This window comes from Apteryx rowi, unplaced genomic scaffold, assembly GCF_003343035.1.
Source record: "Apteryx rowi isolate R43461 unplaced genomic scaffold, aptRow1 scaffold_97, whole genome shotgun sequence".
Lineage (NCBI taxonomy): Eukaryota > Metazoa > Chordata > Aves > Apterygiformes > Apterygidae > Apteryx > Apteryx rowi.
In genome coordinates, this window is record NW_020451282.1 from 279963 (window position 1) to 304133 (window position 24171).

Below are 24171 nucleotides of genomic sequence, written 5' to 3' on the forward strand. Positions count from 1 at the left end.
TTTTCATTTAAGAAAAGAGATTGTTATTATAATATGATTGGAAATTCAGTATTCTGGTGTACTGCCTATGAAATACATGGCTATGTATCTTTTGTTTTTTATCAAAATAATTCTAGATAACCTTTTATCTGGTACAGAAGTAGCTATATTATACTTATGTCTGACAGATTATAACAGAATCTGCTACAAGATTATTCTCCCTTTCCTACAAAAGACTTCTAATAGGTTTAACTGTTTGGGATTTTCCTGCAATGGGTTGAAGTGGGTAAAATATTTAGGTTATTTTAGTAGGTTTTTCATTTGGCACGTATCTGCAGCATATCCAATATCAGTAGACTTGAATTTTCTAAATGTGAAATGTTAGTAGATTTGAATTTGCTTTTTAAGAACTGTAGAGCTGCAAGCATGTATCAATATAAATAATTTTCCACAACTGCACAGCACTGCTGACTGAATTGAACTAATTGCTATAGTGTAAAACACAAAAAGGATAATTTGCAGTCTTGTTCATTGTCATGACTACCACGAATCTTCCCATTCATCATACACGGGACTAAACATTATACTCCAAGTATGTATTTGCAAAGAGAAGGCCCAAGAATTGGAGCCCTTTGAAAATTCTTCGTAACCTGTGCCCAAAATGGTGTATCACCTCTCTGTTATGCCAACTCCTCCTTTAAACTGGCTCATGATTCCAGTTTTTATAATTCATTCAATAGCTTTTTCAAAAGGTATTTCATTGCTTTCTTCCATGCAACTTTTCCTGCTTGGGAGGGACTCTTTATAAACATCTGTGAAACTACCTTACTTTCATCACTTAAATTCCTTCTTAAAATTCTTGGTTGCCCTAATGGCTTACAAAAAAATTGACAATGGTTAGCTGCCAACATGCTGTAACTAGCGGTTGTCATGTCAAGCAACTATTCTTCCGTAGTTAGCATCTGCCTCACCATTTGTTTGAACGCGTTCATATCTTCTTGCCTTTTGCTTAGATTGTAAGATCTTAGGAGCAAGCACCTTCTTGTGCTTCTAGGGTTGTACAGTATCTAGCAAAACAGGCTGCTAAACTAAGGCTCTAAACGCACACTCACTGTCCTGTAATTAAAGTAATTAGTAATAATAAAAAAAGCTTGAGTTCTATCTAACATGCATACTACTGCTTAAAAATATTGGAGTTGATGTGCATTTTTAGTTGTGATGGGTTTTATTTGGGATGTAGGGAGCAAAGAAAGTGCATTTAACCAGAAGATCTTTCTTGAATGAGCTTTTTTATTGTAGATGACCTGAAAAAATATTGATGAAGAGGGTTATCAGATTTTTGGAAAATCTGAATTTGCTTCTACCATCAAGTAGTGTTGTCTCATTGAAACTGGTGCTCACTAAAGCACTTCTTAGCGTGAATAAGGCTAGTAAGCAGCTGGTTTCTGGTTAGGATAGCATGCTTTTCTCTGTGGCTAAGTCCGAAAATACTCTGTATCTCTAAGGCTGAATAAATTCAGTATGCAGATATGTTTCCTTGGAAACAACTCGTAATTTTAAAGCACATGTAGCAATGCAACCCTTATGTAATTTATTAATGTGAAAGACCTGGCTCTCATGAGCATTATTAAATAGATCAGCCAGTACTGGCAGACAAAAGGAATTTGCTTTGATTACAAATACAGCTTTCAAATGCTATTAGATACTGAGATATTCATGAATAGAGCTGATATTACTGGTATTGTGCCAAGTTGTATTGCCCATTTGGGTGAAACAGTTTATACGCTTTCTTCCTGAAGAATATGAATACTCAAGACATTTTGCCTATTATAACAGGTTCCTTCTTTGTTACTGCTAGCATGCCACAATTTAGAAAAGATTATCTGGCTCATTCCTTTCTAAGATGCCCCATTATAGGGAACAGAAATCCTAGTTTGAGTTTAAGCAAAGGAAAATACACCTTTCGGTTCCCTCTCAGTGCACTAATTCAGCTATGTTCTTTTCTGTATTATGCTAAAATGAAAGATCCTCACAGATCTATGTTTTAGAATTGTAAAAAATATATAATATCTCATCCCAAAGCATTTACAGTCTCCAGACTGGACTGAGCAACACTTCAGTACATTAGGGCCATTTGGTTCAGCAGAATTATTTGTGGTAGTAAATTATTTGGAATCACAATAGCCCAGTCTGGTTCTAAGCAGGAGAAGGAAGTTTTAATAGTTCATCTTTCCAAACTTTTAGATAACTGACATATCAAGTTAAGTAACCTACCTAAGCTCATACAAACAGCATTCAGTTCACATTTCTGGTGCTGTGGGCGAAAGTGTCTGAGTCAAATATACTCTGTATAATGTCTCTAATAAGTTGTTTTACCCAGAAAACTATCTTTCCCCTTAAAGAGAATACATTGCTCTTCCTTCCATTAATCTTTTATTTCTTTACATATGAAGCTGCTGAAATGGTCCCCTAGAGTCAATGAGGGCTTTGTTTTGTTTTTTAAGCATCATCTTTATTTTTGAGTAGCAGACTGAAGTTAAAAGTGATAACAAATCACTTCCCTGCTTGTATTTCCTCTACTGGCCTGTGTCTGAAGGCTTTTGTTCTCCCACACATACTCTCCTCAAATTACCTACCTGGTTTGATGGTACTATTTTCAGTTCACTGATACACCTGAAATTCATGTGCAATCATTTCTTTGTTGTGATCTTTTTTTCTGTAATGTAGACACTTAAAATAAACTTTACATTGCTTGTGTATTTGTCTGAACAGATTTGCCATGTTCCATAATGTCAGGATACCTAAAGAAAACATACTGAATGTAGCTGGAGATGTCACAGCTGAAGGGAAATACTCAAGCTCTTTCAAGGTATGAATTAAGATTTGTATTTCATTAATATAGTTCAATAAATATAAAAAGGTACAATTAGGTTACAGAGATAGGGCATGGGCCTGGTGGGTTGGGAAGTGCTAGGTATCTTGACTCAAGTAAGGCTGTTGACATGTTTTCATATTAAATTGTAATAATCAATACATCTCATACTTATATGAGTATTCAGGGTTAATCATGCCTGGGAAATGCCTGTTTTCCCCACTTATTACAAAGAGAGTCTGAAGTTACTAGCTCAGATGTAAATATCTAACTTTTAAATGGTATCAGGATCTAGATAGAAGTTCTGTAAGCTCCTGAGGAGGCAACTGATTAGCCACAGTGTTTTCCCTTACCTAGTTTAAATGGTTCCATAATCAAAAATGCTGGGGTTTAATTGCCTTTCAGAGATGTCTCAACTCACCTTATTGATTTTACCTACTTCTTGCTTTTTGAGCCGCCCCACTGGTGCCTAAGTAGTTTCTCTGGATCTTGCCTGGACACATTAACTGAATGTCTAAAGAAATAAAATTGGCCAACCCTCCGGACTTTTGATCATGCTACCAGAGTTGTATCTTTACAGGATAGGTAAATGAATTGTTAACCTCACTGTTCAGTCTGTGCCTTTTATTCATTCAGGATGTTAAAGATCGTTTTAGTGCTTCTCTTGGGTCCTTGTCCACTGGCAGAGTTCTGATTACAGCAATGTCTGTGACCAATTTGAAGCTTGCCTTATCAATAGCCATTCGCTTCTCAGCAACTCGCCATCAGTTTGGACCAACTGATGAAGAAGAAATACCTGTTCTTGAATACCAAACACAGGTAAAAAGTTTGGAATTCTAATCTACAGACTATCGTATAATTAAAACAAAATCAGATTCAAAGCTATTGTAGATCAAAATAGTGGCACCAAAGTTAGTGAAACTGTTTCATCTGAAGTATAGATCCTGTGCAGCTGCAGCTGTTCATTCTAACTTAAGACCTCATTACTACTACTCCTGGCATGATCAGGCTTTTGAGATAAGTTCTTGGAATAGCAAAACCCAAAACACTCTTATTTCTCTGAAGTACCTAGAAATGTTTTCTTCTAAAGCAGTAACCTTTTCAGAGAAAGACTGTCTTTTATGTGCACATGAAGTTATTGCAGCTGTAGAAGCTAGCATTTTTTTAAAAATGTCAGTGCCTCTTTTGCTGTTATGCTCATTTTCCCTTTTCTAGTCCTTATTCTTTAAAAATGTGGAAATTGATATGCACTGTGATTAGGTCCCAAACGAGCACTAGTTTTGAGAGGGACATAAATGATTTTTATCCATAGAGCAAGCAGATGAAAAACACCAAAAGGACTTTTGATCTGAAAAAATAGAAAAAGAGTATATACGGTTAACTTTGGAAATAGAGAAACCTCAGATGTGCTGAATGAAATGGTTAGTAGCTAAGAAGTGTTGAAAATAAACCTGCCCAGTTTGTCTGTGCAAAGTGGGTGCTTTTTTTCCTGGCTTGCCCTTAGTACTGCAACTTTCAAAGATTTCATGGGTTTCAACGGTCTCTAGCAAAAGCTGCCTTCTTTTGGCAGGTGGAAACCTCTTCTGCGGTTAGGCCGGGTTTGCTTCCCACTGTTCTTAGGAATCTCTCGATTTCTGCTTACTCTGTAGCCTCTGCTTGCTGAACCTCTCATTCCCTACTTGCTCTACAACAAAAGCTTCCTCTCAAGCAGTTTCCCTTTTCTTTCATGGGCTCCATCTGACCTACTTGGAGCAACAAAGATGCTTTTTTCTTTACTCCACAGCCCTGTTCTTTTAACAGAATGCAACAAACAGTAACGTACTTTAAGCAATGAAAAAACAAGTGAAAGTTACACCCTCTGTCCTATTGGTACTAAAGTAACATATGAATCATGACTGACTCGTGGCATGGCAAAAATACATTCTTCTGCCCTCTGCCCAAAAAGCTTCAGTGAACATTTGCACTGGTTTAACAGGATATTTATCACAAACTCATAAAATCCATGAACTGGAATAGTGTAACTGTAACTGAGTTATAAAGTAGTTGCACTTAATTATGTTTGTAAAGGGTTATAGTTAAGTTATCATCATGATAAATGAGAGTTTCTCTATTTGGACAAATTAAAAAGGAATGGGTTGGTTCAAAATTATAAGATAGTTATTGGAAAAAAATTGTTTTCTGGAAATTTAAAATTATTTATCATCTCACTCACCTAAAAATATATATCAATTTGCAATCAAATCTATTTATTTTTCATTCCAGCAATGGCGCCTTCTTCCTTATCTGGCTGCTGCGTATGTGTTAGATTATTTCTCCAAATCCCTATTTGAGAACTTTGTAGAATTTAATGCAGGATTATTGAGAAAGCAAAGGAGTCAGAGACAGGTGAGATATTTACACATTTCCTATTAACTGGGCTCTTATTATAATAAACTTGAAATTGTTAAATGAAGGATCTGTGTTCAAGTCCTGAATCATCTTACAATAAAGAGTTGTACCGCATTATCTCAGAAATGTGGGGAAAACAAACTAATGGATAAAGTTTGTATACAGAAAGGCGACCAAATCAATTTTGATGGGGTTGTTAAAGTTGTGCTGGTTTCAGTGGGATTTAAGGTTATGTTCCCTTGTAGGATTGTTCATCATAAGTATATGATGATAATACAAATTCAGTTTATGACTGTTGTAAATGGTTTTGCAGGAGGCAGATATCAAAGACTTTCTGAAATGTTGTTGTTATTAGTTCCCATACAGATTCTGTGAATCTGGATCAAGTTTATAATTCATGCTCACGCATTAGGAAAAATCTTCTTAGAGTAAAAAGTTGAGACTTCTGAGTTGTTGGTTAGTGGTGAGTGTCTCAGCCACTGTTAGACCATGAGAAGTTACCTTTTTATATAGGAAATAGTTTGATATATCTGTCTCAGTGTAAGGACTGATTCTCAACCAAAGCAACTGCAGTGTGATTTCTTATAGCGTGTAAAATATATACACTTTTTTTTATTTTAACAATGTTAACTGTTTGTTAGGGCCTACACAGTGGCTATGAATTGTTTAGATCTCACTTAAACACTCGGTCTTTTCTGGCTAAACTACAGCAGGTGAAAGATTCGTGTACTGATGGATGGGTATTTTAATTTTTTCTCTTCGCCCAAACCGCAGAAGAATCTGTTTGATTCTATAATCTCTTCTTTTATCTCTGGAGGTCCCCAGTTCAGTCACTATCTTAGGCAAAACAGTGGCTCTCAGAGACTAATTGTGATAGAATAAAAATCTTATGGTTGTTGACAATGTTAAGAGTTTAACATTTGCACATTCATTTTGTTCTACAAGGGGTCTTAAAGAATCTCAGGGAATTGCTCTTAAACAAGCTTTGGTACTATAGACCCAGTGTCCCCAGACTCTAAGTAATTCCCAGTGTGGAAATTCCAGACACACTTCCAAAGGAAGGCCAGTAGTGTTAGTGTAATTGCAGGCCACTGTGATTCTTTAGAGATATTTTGGAGCATTTAAGTTTCACTGCTCTTTCTGAAATTGATGCTTAAAATTCAATGATGACCTTGTAAGGGAGTAAAGAATACAAATATCCCCTTGCTGACTGGGGAGAGAGGGATTGCTTACGTCATGGAGGGGACAGAAGCTCTCTCTGGACATGCCACCTTCAACCACCTGGCGCTCTGTCTTGCAGAGGAAGAGAGTGGCAAGCAATGAACTGTCCCATTCAAATGCCAGCTGATACATTTGAGATAAGATGTACCCATGTGTCCATTACCTAGCACAAATTATTCCTGCTCCATCTAAGAACCTCAATCCCCAAGATTCTTCAGATGTGGCTGTTTTCTTTCAGGGATGGCAAAAAAAAGAAATAACTGCCCTTACATAGACTGCCAAAAATGTTACGTATGTATTGCAAGTAACTCTTTTTCCTCTTTATTAAACAGTGCACATAGCTATGGATTTAATTGGTTTAAATCATCATAATAGGGCTTTGTGTAAGGCAGAAACATACTTCTTTGTATGCTCACAAACTTACTTTGTGTAAAAGTTATTATTGACTAGAAACTTGTTTTCCACAAAGGCTGATTTGGGACGTGAGATTCATGCCTTATCTGCTGCCAGCAAACCACTGTCTTCTTGGACTGCTCAGCAGGCAGCCCAGGAGTGCCGAGAAGCTTGTGGAGGACATGGTTACCTTGCCAGTAAGTTGCAGACTTGCTTTATACCCTGCTCAGAAAGAGAATGTTTATATTCTTGTCTACCTCAACTGTTTTGGGGTCACAGCATCTGGATTTTAGGGATACTTCTAGAAAGGACTTTTTCCTCGTCTCCTTTTTTTACAGATTCGTTTTATACCTGACACCACAAAAAGAGCTAAACCCATGCAGTGTCTGCACCAGCATTTTGGCAGAATAAGTCTGTATGTGTGATTCAGTTTCAGTTCCAGAAATAAAAATGCAGATTTTTAGGTGAAAATTTCCCTTCTAAAATGAATCCACACTTTTATAAAATCTTGCCACTATATTCATTTTCTCAAGCCAAACAGTGAATTTACAAGCTCTTTTCTTGGTAAGAATAGCGATAGATACAGGAACAGATGCCTTACATAGATCTCTTACATTTTTATCATAGCATAATTATTCCCTTACCCTTCACTAATACATTGAAATATGTTAAAATGTGCACTTGTTCTTTTTAAGTGAATCGTCTGGGGGAAATTCGTAATGACAATGATCCAAACTGCACATATGAAGGTGATAATAACGTCCTGCTTCAGCAAACCAGCAACTACTTAATGAGCTGGATGAGTTGCATAAGAGGTCAGTTTTCATTCTGGAATCATGTGCTGAACCCAACAGTGACTAGATAATGGAATTAGGAGGTAATTTTATACTAAAACAACTGATAGTCATTTAATCATTTTGTAGAGCGTAAATAATGTGCTACAGAATCCATCACATGATACACTCACAAATATACAGATATTTGCTGCAAGAAATATTCTTTCTCTTAGATTCTGTGGAAGCTAACTACATGTTCTGTCATCCCTAATCATGTTAATTAGTATCTTACTGAGAAGTACCATCTAGTTCAATGGAGCTACTCCTAAAATAGTTGTGAGTCTGAGTACCTTGTTCATTATGCTTGAAACAGTTCATATCGCCTAACTTAGTAGTAATTTCCATGATTAAGTTTTGTAGTTCTCTAGATAAATGATTTTGTGTCACGTTTGTAGCAGTGATTTTTGCCAGCATCCAGGACTGTAAACCCTGCAAAAGGAGTTGACTCTTGTGGTGATTATACACAGTGATGTCAGGTTTTTCAGCACTTGTCCACCTGTCCTCACTTGCTGGACTAGACCACAAAAAATAAATATTTTGGCCTATCTGAATCTGGCCTATCAAGTGTATGTCTGGCTTTATAATAGATTTTTAGTTCCAAATAGTCTGATTTCTTTTCTCATAAACCATTTTTATTTTCTTTGGTTTTTCAGAGAAAGCTCCTTTTGAATCCCCTTTTGGAACAGTAAACTTTTTGCAGAACTACCACCACATCCTTGGCCAGAAATTCACAGCCATTAGTGTTGAAGATTGCATGGACTCTTCAGGTAGCCTTTTGCTGTTGTAGAACTGCTTCAACAGTCTTAAATTCCTGCCTGATCCAGAGACTTGAGATTCACCCTCCACTAGTTACTAGATATTTATCAAATTACTATTTGCTGACTTTCTTTGCACTTTACAGTTTGCTAAGGATGCAGTTTTCATTTCCTAATATGCACTGTTGTCCCTAGAAGTACAATCTGAATTCTATAATGGAATTTTTATGCAGAATAGCATCACATATATTTGTTCCTTTTTTGTTCTTTTAAAATAACATTTGTGATCTGGGTTCTTTGCCACTGTATTGTTGTTGTTCTTAAATGAGACTCTTGTGAGCGACATTAACTGCCACTACCTTTGAATTTTAAATATCTTATTTTAAGAAACCATACATGTGATTTAGAAATATGTGGAAATGGCTTTAAGTATGTCCACTGTTTGGCAGTTGCTTTTGGTTGCATGAGGAAAAAGGGGTAATGGCGAAAGAAAAGTCACAGCAGTTTTCTTGGCTTACTCTATTACATAATCGAATCAAGTAAGACATTACATGCCATTCCCACTTTTGTATTACTGTGAACCCAGATTGGCCTGTGGAGGCAAAAATTAATGAAGAAGTGAAGAGATAATGAGGTAGATAGAGAAAGGGAGCTGAGCAAAAGTGGATCTGTGAAACTGAAAACATACTCAGGGAAGAAACTCCAGTCTTAGTATGTAAGGGGCAATTGGGTTGATTCCTGGAATTCAAGTAACCACTTCCATGGTCAAATAATTGCAAAAAAGCTGAACTTTGAATAATGATCAGAGTGCTAAGTGAGATACAAAGTGTGGTACTATGGTATATTACCATAATAAGTATGGGGAAAAATCTGAATAACTTAAAATACAAAAATAAGAAAAATGCTAGTTCAAAATGACTACGTACTTTCTGCTTTGTTTTATGTCTCCAACTAGTGAAATCCATCAGAACACAAACTAATAGCTAAACACATTTTCTGTCCTCTTTTGTAATTCCTATTGAACCAGATTGTAGTTTTAAAAATATCTGAATCTCTTTATTGCAGTGTTCTGTTAGAAGCTGGGCTCTTAAACTAGGTGCCTATACTCAGGCAGCGTGTGAACACTCAGAGTTACATTAATAATATCCCTACATTAAATCTTAAGCTAAGGCGCAGACAAGCAGGATTTATACAAGGTCTTTAAGCTGTAGTACTTTTTCCCTTGTAGTTCCAGACTGCTCTAAAAATATAACACACATATACAAAGCAGTTAATTCACATGCAATTACATTCAGCCACCTTTGCTCTATTAGAAGTCATCTGCTTGAGAGCATGTAGCATCATTTCAGAGTTGAGAAGGGATGAGTCCACAAAATGTTGACTGTCTTCTGTTCTTGTTTTAATCTCAGAAGAGACTCAGAACCTTGTAGACCTACGCCTTAAAATAGGAAAGAAAATAACTTAAAAAAATTTGAGGGAATCAGAAAATATTTGTGTTTAAACTGAGCTGTGGATATACCTGGTCTTGTAGCTTGGGGTCAGTTGAAACTAGTGTATAGTCAAGCAGGATAGGTCTTCACTGAAAGTTACAATCTCACTATACCCAGCTGTTATTTACTGCAACAACAGTAATGGGCAAAGTGCTGTGTTAATGGATTATAATGTCTACTTTGGATATCCACAATTCTTTAATGCATGTGTAGCCCTAGGGATATTACAAGAGGGAATTGAATTCCTCCTGTTTGGGTGAGGTGGCATTGGATCAAGATGAAAACTGTCTTCCACATGACTATCACTCTGCTTTCTATGACCAAAATTCTGCCTCAAGGGAGAGTCTTACCCAAGCCAAGAGTGCCGCCCCTTAATTTTCACCAGATTACTGCTTTGGTGTTGACTAATGGACCAGCACCTTTTGACTCACAGAGATCTTGTCCAAGAAATAATGGCTTTGTTCATGGTGTTTTGTTTGTTTTCACTGAAGTTTCTTGTTGATTAATTATCACCTTCACTTTTCATCTCAGGACCGTAAACTGAGAATGTAGTAGACACTGCATGTGACTTCTGGCATTATGAATGTGAATGCTAAGAATTTCAGTTTTCTTCTCTTTTCTACAGTTCCTTTAGCAGCATATAAATGGCTGGTTTGCTACCTGCTCCGAGAAAGTGATCTAAAGCTGAACAAGGAGAAGCAGTCTGGGCGAAGTGATTTTGAGGCAAAAAACAACTGTCAGGTAACACTTTATTCAGCTTTTTCATTTTATTCATGTGTGTTTTCATCCAGGTTTGCCAGATCCTGTTGGTTTTATCCCAGTATATCATGAAGTATAATTTCCTCAAGCATAAAGCAGCAAGTCATATAACTAATAAAATGTAATTCCCGTCCATGTACATTGTATTAATCATGATAGAAGGAGGACAGTGATGATCAGCAGAAGTCTTCCAGGATACTTCCCTTTAGAAAAGTGCAGGCATGTGATGGGTGGTATGTGTAAGTTTGAAATCGCAACTTCTGAAGACTATTTGTACTGCTATTAAATCTGCTGCAGCATCTCATTATTACATCTCCATCTGCTTTTGTGGCCAAATACATACTGTAGGAAAGAATCTCGCTCTGGCAGGTAGGTAAACTAGATGACCTAATAGGTCTTTTCCATCGCTAATTTCTATAGTGCAAACTACTCCTGAAAGATACCAGACTGACAGCACTGGAACCTGAAAAGGAAACACTGACAATCTACAGATAGCAGATCCACTCTCACACCAGTGAGCTTTAACAGCTAGAAATGGCATAACTCCAAATTTCAGTTTGTATCCCCAAGCTCCTTAAACACTTCTGTTACCTCCATGAGAAAAACTGGCTGGCATCCAAGAAAAGAACACTTGGCATTTGTCACTGAGGAAAGAGATCTGTTCCCTGAAGATGGCCAATATGGTTGACCCTATCTGCAAAATTCATTTAAAAACTGCAGGAAGGAATATTCAACTCTGCACCTAGAAAGAGCCAGCTTGGCTTCAGTAGGGTATGGTCTGTGTAAAACCACTAGTAGAATGAAGGAAACCTTTCCTGTGGTTACTATAGAAGCAGCATAGTAGACATGGTCTTCTGTGTCAAATTCAGGACAAGAATTGCCCTCTAGTTGCATGCAACATAAGTACCAGAAATTCGAGCATGATTGCCTATCCACTGGCCAGCTCTTGGGAGTCTGATTCTAGGGCCAGTATGTTAGAGAAGGTGATTTACTCAGCAGTGTAAAGGTTACTCACCTTGCTCCTATGTTCAAGTGTGCTAAATTTTAAAGTTATTTAGGCACACAACTCCCATGGAGACAGCATTGAAATACCTTAAGTCATTACGTTTTCTTTCCTCCCTTCAGTTTGTCTTCAGGACAGGGGGATTTTTTGCTATAAACGCCTCAAAAACATATGAAAATGATTTACAAGCAGTACTTTAACGGTTTACACATATTTGGTTTAAAAGTTTCTGGGCATGAAGAAACACTTTTCTGTCAGACCGGTGGCTGATGAATATATAGTATTTGTTCTTGCTGTGGAAGATCTGGGAGAAAATCCTAGCCTATCCCTAGGTTTGGGAGTTCTGTGAAGATGTCCCAAAGCAGAAGGAAGAAAGGGCTTTGTATTACTTGTCTATGATGCCTCACACAGGCTGAGAAGGTTAGAAACCTCAGGAAGGAGGAGTGTCTGTTTGTCTTCAGCCAGAAGCTTGATTAAAACAATACAGAAATGCATGCAAAGGTGAAGAAGGAAGAAGAGTTATAGGGAAGAAGAATATAGAAATAATTCTTAATGCTTCTTTTGGGATATTGAGACCTATTTCTTTATGGCTAGAGAACTGACACCCATGTCAATATTCTGATCTAAACAAGTCCATCTAGTAAGGGCAGAAGTCCTTCCTAAGCCTGCAGGAAATAGATTTGGATTTTCCAGTTCATACTTACATATTAGCTTGGTATTAAGTATGCCACTGAACAGTTAGAGAGAGAGACAGTGATCTTTGCAATATGCCTTTCTTAAATCCCACAATTGATTTAAATGCAAGGATAATGCAAGTTTAAAAAAAATGAAAGCTAATTAACTAACTCTAAATGACACAAACTGAACAAATTAGTTAAAAGCAAATACCAGTTTACAGTAGTGCAACAAATCAGCCACAAAAGAAGGAGTTTCATAGTCCGCTTTTGTTCACCCACTAGAGCGTTTTCATTCAGCAGCCTATTTCATCATATGACATATGCCATGATAAAACAAAGGTGAAATATATCAAGGTAGACAAGTCTTCCTATGCGAGTACAACTATTTAAGATTTTATACTCTGTGTTAACAGTAAGTGGTGAGTTTTGCCTTTCTGACCAGATAGTTGGCAAGGATTAGTTGGGTAGTTCTTTCAAAACATATTGCAGACCATTGTATTGAATCCAGTCATGCTTACATGATGAGATTTAATTTTTTTTATTAATTGAATGGACTGTGATAAGTTTTCAGTAGGTTACTGAACCTCTTTAAAAATTTTATTCCCTTTATAAAATTCTATATAATATTAATTAAAATCTAAACCTACTTTTATCATCTTAGAGTTGTATGGGTTTATTGATCATCCATTTAAAGTCATCAGACCCAATTTTCCATGGACTCCTCTCTGATGTAGCTACTTGATCCCACACAGTCTGGCTGCAAGGTGCTGCCAAATTACACTACTTAGATTTTAAACATTGAATCTGCCCTCTCTTAGGATTGGTGTGACTACCCAAACTGGACCACAGAGGAAAATTAGGATCTTACTTCTATTTGCATGAGGCATTTTATGACTAACCTTTGCAAAGACCTTGTAGAAAGTTTTCTCCTAGTGTTTCTTGTTAGACTTTCTTTAAATCTCAAGCTACGTTATCAGCAGATCTAAATGAACAAATCTCCACTAGCTTCACCAGAGCAACACCATTTTGAACCAGCTGTGCATTCATTCCTTGTATTTTGTTACTCAGTATCCTTCTTTTCTGTTTCCTAAGGTGTACTACTGTCGATCATTATCCATTGCTTTTATTGAACAAACAGTCTTACAAAGATATCATGACTACGCTCATGATCCCAGCTTGCCATCTACTCTGCAGCCTGTGCTTAAGAATCTCAGTGCTCTGTATGGCCTCTGGTCTTTAAGTAAACATCTGGCTGTGCTCTACCAAGGTGAGATCAGCTCCCTGTATACATTATGCATGTCACTTTGTAAAAGTCTTAATTTCAAAATTAGTTGGGTTTTTTTTTTTCCACATGTTGCCTCTTGGCAGGAGGAGAGAATCCTAATTAAGATTTACATTAGAGCATTTTCTTGTTGCCTGTATAATGTAAAACAGTCATTCTGGGCAGAATTTTCAGGAGCAGGGATTTGGAAGTATAAAGCTATAAATTAACCCAAAAGATTCACTCCTAGCTCAGAGAAGATGGAGTGCTCACAAGCTTTGGTGTGGTCCAGTCCTTGCAGGAGAGGACAGAGAATATACAGCCAGATGCTGTAATGTAGTTTATTCATACGAAAGACTCCAAATGTCTTAGACTAAGGGGTTTGCAGTCAGCTCATTAATGAAAGACAGTCAATCCAATTACACAAGAGCATTTATTCTCTTGAGTACTGAACTGATAAAACTTTGTAACAGTATAAATTTAACTGGTTTAAGCTTCTTTGTATCATTTTATTGTAAATGTATTTGCAGGTGGCTATGTTTCCGGTGAACAAGCTGGAAGATTTATTCAGAATGCTATTTTGGAACTTTGCTACAGGGTAAGCCATCGATATTGTTTGTTGTGATAAAATAATAATATAATATATGAATACTAAAAAAGAAACATTTCACTTGTGCTGTACTTCAAGGGGTAAGTTAGCAGGATGTTATATAAATTGTTTCTAAATAACTTGATATCAAGAGAAGGCTAATAACCCATTGACCCTGAATCTAGTCCTAGTTTTTTTGCCAAAAACTGAAAAAGAATATATCTTACAAAATGATGCTCTTTCATTTGTGGCCTTGCAGTTTTTGTTGGAAAACTAGCCAAATACTTGAGATCTCAAATCCAGTTCTATTTATTTAATTATGTTGTAGCCAAATACTTGAGATCTCAAATCCAGTTGTATTTATTTAATTATGTTGTTAGTTCATGAATTTTTTTTCTCAACACAAAAGCTTTTCAAACTGGATCATATTTTTCGTAAGATAAATTTTCAAAGAAGTTATGTATTTAGAGTTCTTAAGTCTGTGTTTTTATGTGATGAACAGTACCATCTTAGTTAAAATGTGTCTTAAAACTCATAAGTGACGAAGGAAAGCATTTAAAATACAATCTCTTTTTGGTAATTATCTTGGGAGGAAAAAAAAGCAAAATAAACCTTGTCTCCTTACAGGGGATTTCTCTTAAGTTACCACTGGCTAGTAGTTTATGGAAGTAATTTAATACTGCTCTGGAGTTCACAGATAGCCGTAGATATCTACAAAAATTGCCAAATGTATGTCTTTTGTTTTTAAACAGTTGAAAGATGATGCCATTGCCTTGGTTGATGTCTTTGCTCCTCCTGACTTTATTCTCAACTCTCCCATTGGCAAAGCTAACGGAGAGGTAATAAAACCTGTTTTAATATTTATAAATCTAATCATCTTGAAACGGATTGTTTTTGTAAATGGCCATAGCATATTCAAGACATTTTGCAGCTAGGAAAGAAAGGGAAAACCCTCTTTCAGTACAGGGTACCATAGTTAAATTGATGTCAGCAGAGCAATGGCAGTTTGCATTTGCTGGAGATATGCTTCAGTGGGAAAGTCGTACAGTATTACTCTTAATTGCTCTTGTGGGCACCTGTACTGTTGAACTGAAAAAAAAATAATTATACCATCTCCTAGATTCCTTAGGAAATTACCTGTTTATGAACCTCTATCCCATCAAACTAATTTGGTGGCTATTATTACTTTTATGGTGAACTTCTGACCCTATAAAATCACTGGCAAAATTCCCATTGATTTAAGGACAAAGACTCCTCATATGTTTTTGTTTCTGTGTTGCCCATTGTTATCCTAAATCGTAATTCCATTACAACTAATATCCTAGATGAGATATTACATTAGATTCTTACAATATTACTCTTAATAAGAGAAAGGAAAATTTAAAACTTGTTTCAGTTAAAAATGATAATACCAGCAATGCACGAGTATGAGAGAATTTTGTTTATCCAGGGGGGATTCTACAATATGACAGAGAGTATCTTGGCATGGATTAATAATGCATGACTTGCAAAATAGACACTGAAAGCCAAATAATGATGATGATAACATTTATGGAGAGATGCATCACAGACATTAATCCTCAGTCAAGTTCAGTTAAAAACAAACCAGTATTTTCAAATGTAGCCAGAGCTCTTTAAGCTTCCAGCTTAGGAAACTGTAAGAGGACTTGAATATCTGAGTGCAGATCTCAGCACTGACAGTCGCCCAACACCAACAGAACGACAGTCTCCTCAAGATTTTTGAGGCATATGGGCTCCTTAGGGAGGAGGAAGAGAAGCTGGATCTCCTCAGAGTAACAGTAAGGTGTAGGTGCTGGGAGGGAGTCAGCTGGTGTCCTGATTCCTAGCTAGAAAGTGTAGAAAAGCTCTAGTCCTGAGAGGAGGACAACAGGATAACTCTGAAATATCTGAAGATGTTATTTTTCTTTCTTTCACACTCTTGGAGCAGTGTCTGTTATAGTAGTACATGGGCAGTAACATTTTGCAGTAAGTTGTGGAAGTGCTGCTGTGTGACAGTTATCTCTAGATGTGGTCTGTCTTCATCTTGTCCAAGTAATTAAGGATTTGGTGTGTGTCAGGTTTTTTCTCAGGCCACTGCAAGGCAAAGGACTTTGAGGAAGTATCTATCTGTATGCATAGATATAATTTCTTGCAACTCTTCTAAAACAAATCTCTAACTAGAAAAACTGTATATTTAAGAATAAAGTAAATAGATTCTGTTTCCAATGTTTGTTTTTATGTACATTCAACTATTGCTGTGTTTATATCTCAGGAATAAAGGTCTGTAGAGCCCTTTAATCCTTATATTATTCATACAGTGAGTATGCATCAAGGGCGTAAAGAGCAAATTTCCTGTTCCTTGTCTTCACTTGTTTCGCTACATCATGTTTTCTTGAGACTGAGCTTCTACAGTCTGTTTCAGACAGTGTACTTGGTTTACAATGTTTTAAAACTCACTTCCTTTGGTTCTGGTTTCTCTTCAGATCATATAAAGTTGACCATGAGCCAGCAATGTGCCCTTGTGGCCAAGAAGGCCAATGGTATCCTGGGGTGCATTAGGAAGAGTGTTGCCAGCAGGTCAAGGGAGGTGATTCTCCCCCTCTACTCAGCCCTGCTGAGGCCACACCTGGAGTACTGTGTCCAGTTCTGGGCTCCCCAGTACAAGAGAGACATGGAATTACTGGAGCAAGTCCAGCATAGGGCTACAAAGATGATTAGGGGACTGGAGCATCTCCCCTATGAGGAAAGGCTGAAAGAGCTGGACCTGTTTAGCCTGGAGAAGAGAAGGCTGAGGAGGGATCTTATATCTCAAGGGAGGGTGTCAAGAGGATGGAGGGTGTCTTTTCAGTGGTGTTCAGCAACAGGACGCGAGGCAACAGGCACAAACTGAAACACAGGAAGTTCCATCCAAATATGAGGAAAAACTTCTTCACTGTGAGGGTGACAGAGCACTGGAACAGGTTGCCCAGAGAGGTTGTGGAGTCTCCTTCTCTGGAGATATTCAAAACCCACCTGGATCCTGTACAGTGTGCTCTAGGTGACCCTGCTTGAGCAGGGAGGTTGGACTAGATGATCTCCAGAGGTCCCTTCCAACCTCACCAATTCTGTGATTCTGTGATTCTGTTCTGAAACAATTTTAGTATGTAGTTTTTCCTCTTTTTTGCTTTTTTCCATTATCTGTCATTTTTCAATAAGCTCTGTGATTCCATTAGCCTGTGCCAAAGCCAAAATTCTCTTCAACCATGGGTTTTCAGTAGATTGCTTGGCATCAAGATATATCCCTGTAATACAGTTATTTCATGTGAATCATCTTTACTGTTCAGGAGAGCATCGAATTCCTAAGGAGAGTTCTCTTTACAAATTTTAACTTCTCAAGCTTAGGAAGAGTGAGATGCCAGTTCCAAGTTTTCTTCTTAGGTAAATCTGTGAACTTGATCTTAGAACACATGACTCAGCTGAATGCATCTATAACTGCTTAAAAAAAACAACCTCAAAAATGATGCCAGAGATACAGAGTAAAGTCCACAGAACTCCTCCAACTAATTTATATTTTGAGCTTCAGAATATATACTGCTGCATTGTTATCACACCATCACAGTGAAAACAATCCTGACTCATGGTAGCAGGCATGAAACTTCAGAACACCTAAAATGGCACAGCATCTCTGTGTTTAGATAATTTTCACTCTCTACATGATATGTGGACTATCAGCCAAACAATGAGATGCCCTTGCCTGCCATGTCTTGAGCTTTTCAAACTTTCTCTCCATAAGCAAGTTCATTTGCTTCCTGATAGAGAAAGATATTTCCCATCATCTTCCAGGAGGTCTCACTTGAGTCAGTTACTCACTTCCTAAAGGAACTTAACATATAGCTGAAGACACGCAAGTAGAAAAGCAAAGTCCATCATAACTTGTCTAAAATATTCTCTCTGATGTGAGGGAGAATTTCCGAAGTAGGACCTAAATCTAGTCCTTTTTGGCATATGAACTAATGGCAATAGACTTACTTCATCTATCCATGGAAAAATTTCTTGGCTGCTATTGCTAAGAAGCTAATAGAGGATATCAAACTATTCATGGTGAGTTCAAACCTGTGGAATTTCAATTTTGTCATAAGAGTCTTCTTCCCAAAGCATCTCTGTTTTCGATCTAAAGCATCTCCTCATATGGTTGAGCTGAAGGAGTACTGCATCCTTTGATGCACCTAGGGCTGTCTTTTTGGAAAGCTATTTGGCTATTTATTTCCACTTTCAGAAAATCAAAATGTACATAAATTCCCCAAGACAGTCCGCCTGCATCTTGGATAGCGTCAGGGAAACCTGTAAATGCATCAAGAATCAGAGTTCATTCATTCAGACCTCTAATAATGCTTTGGAACATGACTATTCTAGGTGTTTGCAAAACGGCTCTGTGGACATCCAACCAGATCGTTCCCAAACTGTCATTGTAGAGGTTTCTGGAATAGAAGTTGCATTGAATAAAGTTATTCTCTAGGCATTGCTCATTTATGACTTTGAAACCTACCTTCAAGTGGAGCAGGCATTACTTTGGAATCATCCAAAATGGAACATGCATATGGACAGTCACTCAAAATACAATGTTAACTTTCCAACAAAGAGGTCATGGAGGTGCTTTCGTAAAATGCACTTTTCACATTCCAGCCTCTTTCCCATCTTCCTCAAAGAATCTCTGCGATTCCACAACTGAAAGAAAATTGAGGAGTAGCATGTAGATTTTGCTTTTTGCACTCCTGCCTTGGAGAGAGACAGATTATATTCATGCTGTATGCATACAAATAGAGGAAAACAAAGTATATGTGAGACTATTTGAGGTGCATCTATGTCTACTGTGGACTTTGCATAATTTTGAAGAGTTCCAGTTGTGAGCAGATAATTTGATTTTCTCTTTGGAATGAAGTAATTGAGCTTGACAGTGACAGAACAGAGAAAAGTACAGTGGAGAGTTGCACCTCAGCATGGTGACTTAGTGTGCCTCCTTAGTTTTTAGCCTGTAGGAAAGAGCACTTAATGTTAGACCTGTCATTTTAATTATTTGGTTGTGTTTGAAAGTGATCTCTTAAATATTCAAATATATATGTATTTTTCAAGACAAAACCAAATTGATATGTTTTCAACAGCAACATGTTAAACATCCAGCAATATGTCACATATTCTAAGGTAAATTAGACCTAGCAGGTTTCCACAATCAAATTAGCTCTGTTTGGAATTTTTTACGTATATGGGAGGATAGAGTAAGTTGATGCTCAAGTTTGCTATCATTCTGCTAGTAAATAGTTGAGTTTGGCAAACCCCCTTCACTGGAAACTCTGTAATACCTAGTATTACACTCAAATCATCTCATCCACCCAGTGTGTTCATAACACTTGGCAATTGTGTAGCCAGTGACTCTCACTTAATACTTATACATTGCCTTTCATCTAGCAATCTCAAAGTATTTAAAATCCTTTTAATCAAAGCTCCTAGAAACCCTTCAATATAAGCACGTGATATATGTTTCACAGCCTAGGAAGCACAAGTCCCAGGCTAAGGATTGTTAGGACTGTAGATTGTATGCACCAACTATCGCAAATGAAATGATGAAAAAGGCTTTAAGAAACACTGGCTTTGTTTACTTCATTAATGATAGATTCACAGAAGTCAGCATCTCGTCCTTGCTCTCGCACCTCTCCTCTGCTTTGACCATCTCAGGATCTCCTGTCATGAAATATCTCTGATTGTAACTGAATCAAGCAGTGTATAGTAGTTTGGGTCTATTACTAACTAGTGCAACAGCATTACTCTGTACATGCTAATTTAATCCTGGACTTACTCCAGGAACATCTCTGTTAAGCATAAAGATGCAAAGAGTCACCTACTTCCCCTTTCAAATGTCATTTCACTTATGCAATGAAATATAAGCTCTGTACATAAATCACATTGGTTTGATGACACCTTCCCCAGTAAGGTGTCCCAGATTCAACTTGAAAATTCTGGTCAAAAATCGAAGAGACCCAAGGGATCTTAATATAGATATGAAAGATTCTGTTTTGTCAGTGCTTCTCCTTGCTTTAATATGTAATTCATCCCTGTTCAGATTCAGAGGCATTCTTTTGTATAGTCGAAATTACACAAAGCAAAAATTGTATCAAGAGCACGAGAATGGCCACACTGGATCCAATTCACTTAATACTCTGTTACTGACAGTAGCTAATAGCAGAAGGAAAACATTGTACAAAACAGACGACATATAGACATATTCTTCTCCTGGTGTCTCGACTTCTGACAGTTGGTAGTTGAAGAGGTTTCTCAAGCCATAGGTTGTATTTCTATCATCCTTTTTAATAGCCACCAATGTATCTATTCTTCATTAACTTTTCTAATCCATTTTGAATCCACCTATCTTTTGGCTTCTGTGAAACCCTGTGGCAACATGTCCCGTAATTTAAGTATGAGTACTGTGAAAAAGTACTTCCTGTTCTCAGTCCATATCCATTCAATATCTGTGGGGGCCTTTTCATTCCTCTGATAAGCCTTGTTGTCCTGCTTTGTATCCTTCCTAGTTCTGCCATATCCTTTCTGAGGTGTCATAACCAGACATACATGCAGGATTCAGGATGTGGGTGCACCATGGATTTGGCTATTCTAAGTCATTGTTCCTCTCTGCTTTTTTTTATTGATGTATTTTAAGGGCTGCATTTCATTCCAAAGCCTCAACAAACCAAAATCCTGCTTACTGGCCAACTCTAGTCAGCAGGGCCAAACTGTGGGATAACTATTATGTAGAGACTAGCAGTACAGTAGTTTTGTTTGGTGTGGACAGACCCTGTAGCAAATCTCCAGAGCCTGGGGAGAATGCCAGGAAGTTTGACAGGACTGCTGAGTCAAGCATACTCAATATTGTGGTATCTGTGTCTTGCTGTCTAAAATTGTCCATTGTTTCTATGGTGCTCAAGCCATACAGAAGGCAGCACAGATGTTTCTAAAGAGACACCGACCTAACAAAATGATTACTTTGGGAACACAGTATCTACAAATAAAGAAGGAAGGGTTAGCACTACATCTCAAACCATCTCAACAAGGGGACCGTAATCATTGCTGGGAACTTTGTTTCCCTTCCTATATATTTTTTGAGGATTAAGTTAATGAAAGAGGCCCTGGAGAAGGAACACCATCTATAAGAACATCTGTATTGGCCAAAAGCCTATTTTCACCCTATATTCTATCTCTAACAGGGACTATGAGTGGATGCTATGAGCAAGAATATAAGATACAGGGCATGCATACAGTGATCTTTCCTAGAATACTTTCTACCAGTCAGCTGGAGATTACTTATCAGCAACTGATAAAGCTGTCATGTAATGGATTTGGCTAGCCCCTTTTGAGATTTACTTTGTGAATTCTAACAAAAGGCTTGGGTTGATTTCTCATGTAAATATAGTAGCCATGGAGACATTTAATTCATTAATATTAGGAATTTACAACTGATAGACTTCCGAATACATCACTGAAATCAGCTTAGTTTTCTTACAGAATTTCCTTTGTTTAGAAAATCCATTGCAAAAGAATGTTGTAAAGCTCTTCCAGCAACTGTGTATCTTCAGTTGAGCAGCACTGCATTTTAAGACTTTTGAAAACATCAGACAACCAACTTCACCTATAGCTATACAGACCCTGAATAATGTGCATCTTATGCAGATAGGAATCTAAACATTACTGACTTCCTTTTCTGCTAAGTACTTGCTAAGTTTCTTGTAAAATCTTAAGAGTCTTATTTAAACACATCTTGAGAAAGTAATTTCAAGCAGTGATATCCAATCCATGTTCTGCAGGATTCAGGCAAGTTTTGCAAACTACCTCTCGGTCCATGGTTTTCAACATGTGTAAATGTTTTTGACTGAAATTTGAAAAAGGCTGCCAGTCACTCACTCAAAGAAAATACTTAATAAAGCTCCCTGTCTCCTGACTGCCCATATTTATTTCTCTATTTGTTGCTATCTGTGCAGCTTATCAAATACTGTAGCATTAACACTTACATTTGGATACCTTTCTTTCTTTCTAATTACATGTATGTTAAACATTTATATCAGTCTGAATTTTTCATTGGCTTTCCCATAGCTGTAATCCTATGATTATTTTTAGTCTCGTACTTTCCTCTCTATTTCACACATCTTATTCATTAATGAATTATAGATGGTTTGTGTTTCATATGAAAGGAGAGGGAATGCAAAGGAGAAAGGAAAACAATGGAAATATTTTAGTACAAATTATGATGTGATATAGAATAGATTATACAAACAAAACAGGCAAATGAATTTAATTCAGGATAATCCATGTTGTGCTGCAGTAGGGTGGCTTGTGCCTAGAGCCACAGATCCTTAACTGGAGCAGGAGAAAAGTTTCCAAATTTGTAACAGGCAGCTTTAAGCGCTGAATAAAAGTTCAGATTCTTTTTAAAATAAACTCTAATGGTCTGGGCATCATTTCCCCATGGAAGCTTTGACAGTCTCACATTTATATCAAGATTAATTTAAAAAATTGAGAGACAATATTAAACCAAACTTGGAATGAATTAAATAATATCAATAAGCTCTAGCCCAAATAATTGAGGTGCAAATATATTCAAAGAATGTATTTCAATTTTTATTTAAATCATCACAAATATATAGGGCCAAGCCCTCTTTTGATGTCAATGAAAGGCTTTCCATTTTACATCACTGACTGCTCTTATACTGTATCATTCTGTACTGATACTTGCTGTTGAAGATACAGCCTTCCTTCCCTCATATTTCTACAATCCTATGTATCCCTCATAAAATTGCTGATGAATTAACAATCTGCTTATGAGAGAGGAATTTCTTATGCTCAGACTAAACAGTTCGTATCTGGGAGAGAAGTTATGTTATTTGCCAGGAATGCATTGACATACGGGAGTGCTTTCAGATACAGTCTTCAGGTGTGGACAGAATGAAGATTAGCTTAATTTAGCCCTGCTTCTAAATTTCTACCTTTGATAATACAACTGATGTCAAATTGAAAACAACATAATCACAAAAAAAAATACAAAGGTAACTGTTCTTATGCCAAGGATGGTCTAAATGATTTACACAGGTAATCTGTTGTTTACACAAGTTTGAAGTTTTGTCCTTTATCTTTGTATTTATTCTAGCTCATACATAATCACCACATTTGTTATCTAGAAATTCAATCACAATCCCATTTCAACCAAATATTTGTTGAATAATTTAAACTTGCAGAAATTTTCCTGGTTTTATTTTCTGTACAAATTAATCTTTTTTTTCTTAATTTTGCAGTTATATAAAAATATGTGGGCCGAGATCCTTCAAGGAAGCAAAGCTCTGAACAGACCTTCATGGTGGGCAGAATTTTGTATTAATAAACCTGTTACAGGCAGGCTGAGGTCAAGATTGTAAATGAAACAATTTGTAAGAGGCCAGATGGTGCTGAGATGGATACCATATTTCAAACATCAGGAGGAAATGAGACCGTATGTCAAACACAGAAAATGAAAGAGATTTTCATATAGAGGTGCCAAATCTTAGAATAACTTTGAAATCAAGTCCAACTTGATCTCAAGGACTGTTGACATAATAATGACAAGAGCAAAAGCAACACATCTGCACACTATTCATATTTACTCAGTTAAATATAAAAAATGAAGATTCATTAAGATCATTGCTTTGCAAAGTGTCTATAAATAAAATGTTCCAATGGTGTCTTGACTTTACTGGCATATTATAGAGGTTAAATAATTAACAAGCATCTCCCACCAGTGATTATAAACATGCTGAACAAAAGTATTTTTTCAAGATTCTAGGAGAGTATTAACAAAATAAAAGAGAATTTAAAAAAAAAAAGAAAAAAGAAAAAAAGACATTAAGAGCACCAACAGGGATAAACCTGTATTAAGAAATGGAAATCATTTCAGAC

General features: G+C 36.9%; 1 protein-coding gene across 8 annotated transcripts in view; it reads left to right on the forward strand.

Moving 5' to 3' along the window:
• Nucleotides 1–23968, forward strand: part of ACOX3 (acyl-CoA oxidase 3, pristanoyl) — a 43716-nt gene extending 19748 nt beyond the window's left edge. For all 8 annotated transcript variants that reach the window (XM_026054780.1, XM_026054782.1, XM_026054781.1 and 5 more), the window contains 11 exons: nucleotides 2752–2848; nucleotides 3488–3670; nucleotides 5114–5236; nucleotides 6930–7050; nucleotides 7549–7668; nucleotides 8343–8456; nucleotides 10560–10675; nucleotides 13466–13640; nucleotides 14165–14232; nucleotides 14976–15062; nucleotides 23535–23968. In XM_026054780.1, the coding sequence (XP_025910565.1) occupies nucleotides 2752–2848; nucleotides 3488–3670; nucleotides 5114–5236; nucleotides 6930–7050; nucleotides 7549–7668; nucleotides 8343–8456; nucleotides 10560–10675; nucleotides 13466–13640; nucleotides 14165–14232; nucleotides 14976–15062; nucleotides 23535–23654 (1324 nt within the window). In that variant the 3' untranslated portion in view covers nucleotides 23655–23968. The remainder of the gene's footprint in view (nucleotides 1–2751; nucleotides 2849–3487; nucleotides 3671–5113; nucleotides 5237–6929; nucleotides 7051–7548; nucleotides 7669–8342; nucleotides 8457–10559; nucleotides 10676–13465; nucleotides 13641–14164; nucleotides 14233–14975; nucleotides 15063–23534) is intronic.
• Nucleotides 23969–24171: the final 203 nt, after the last annotated feature.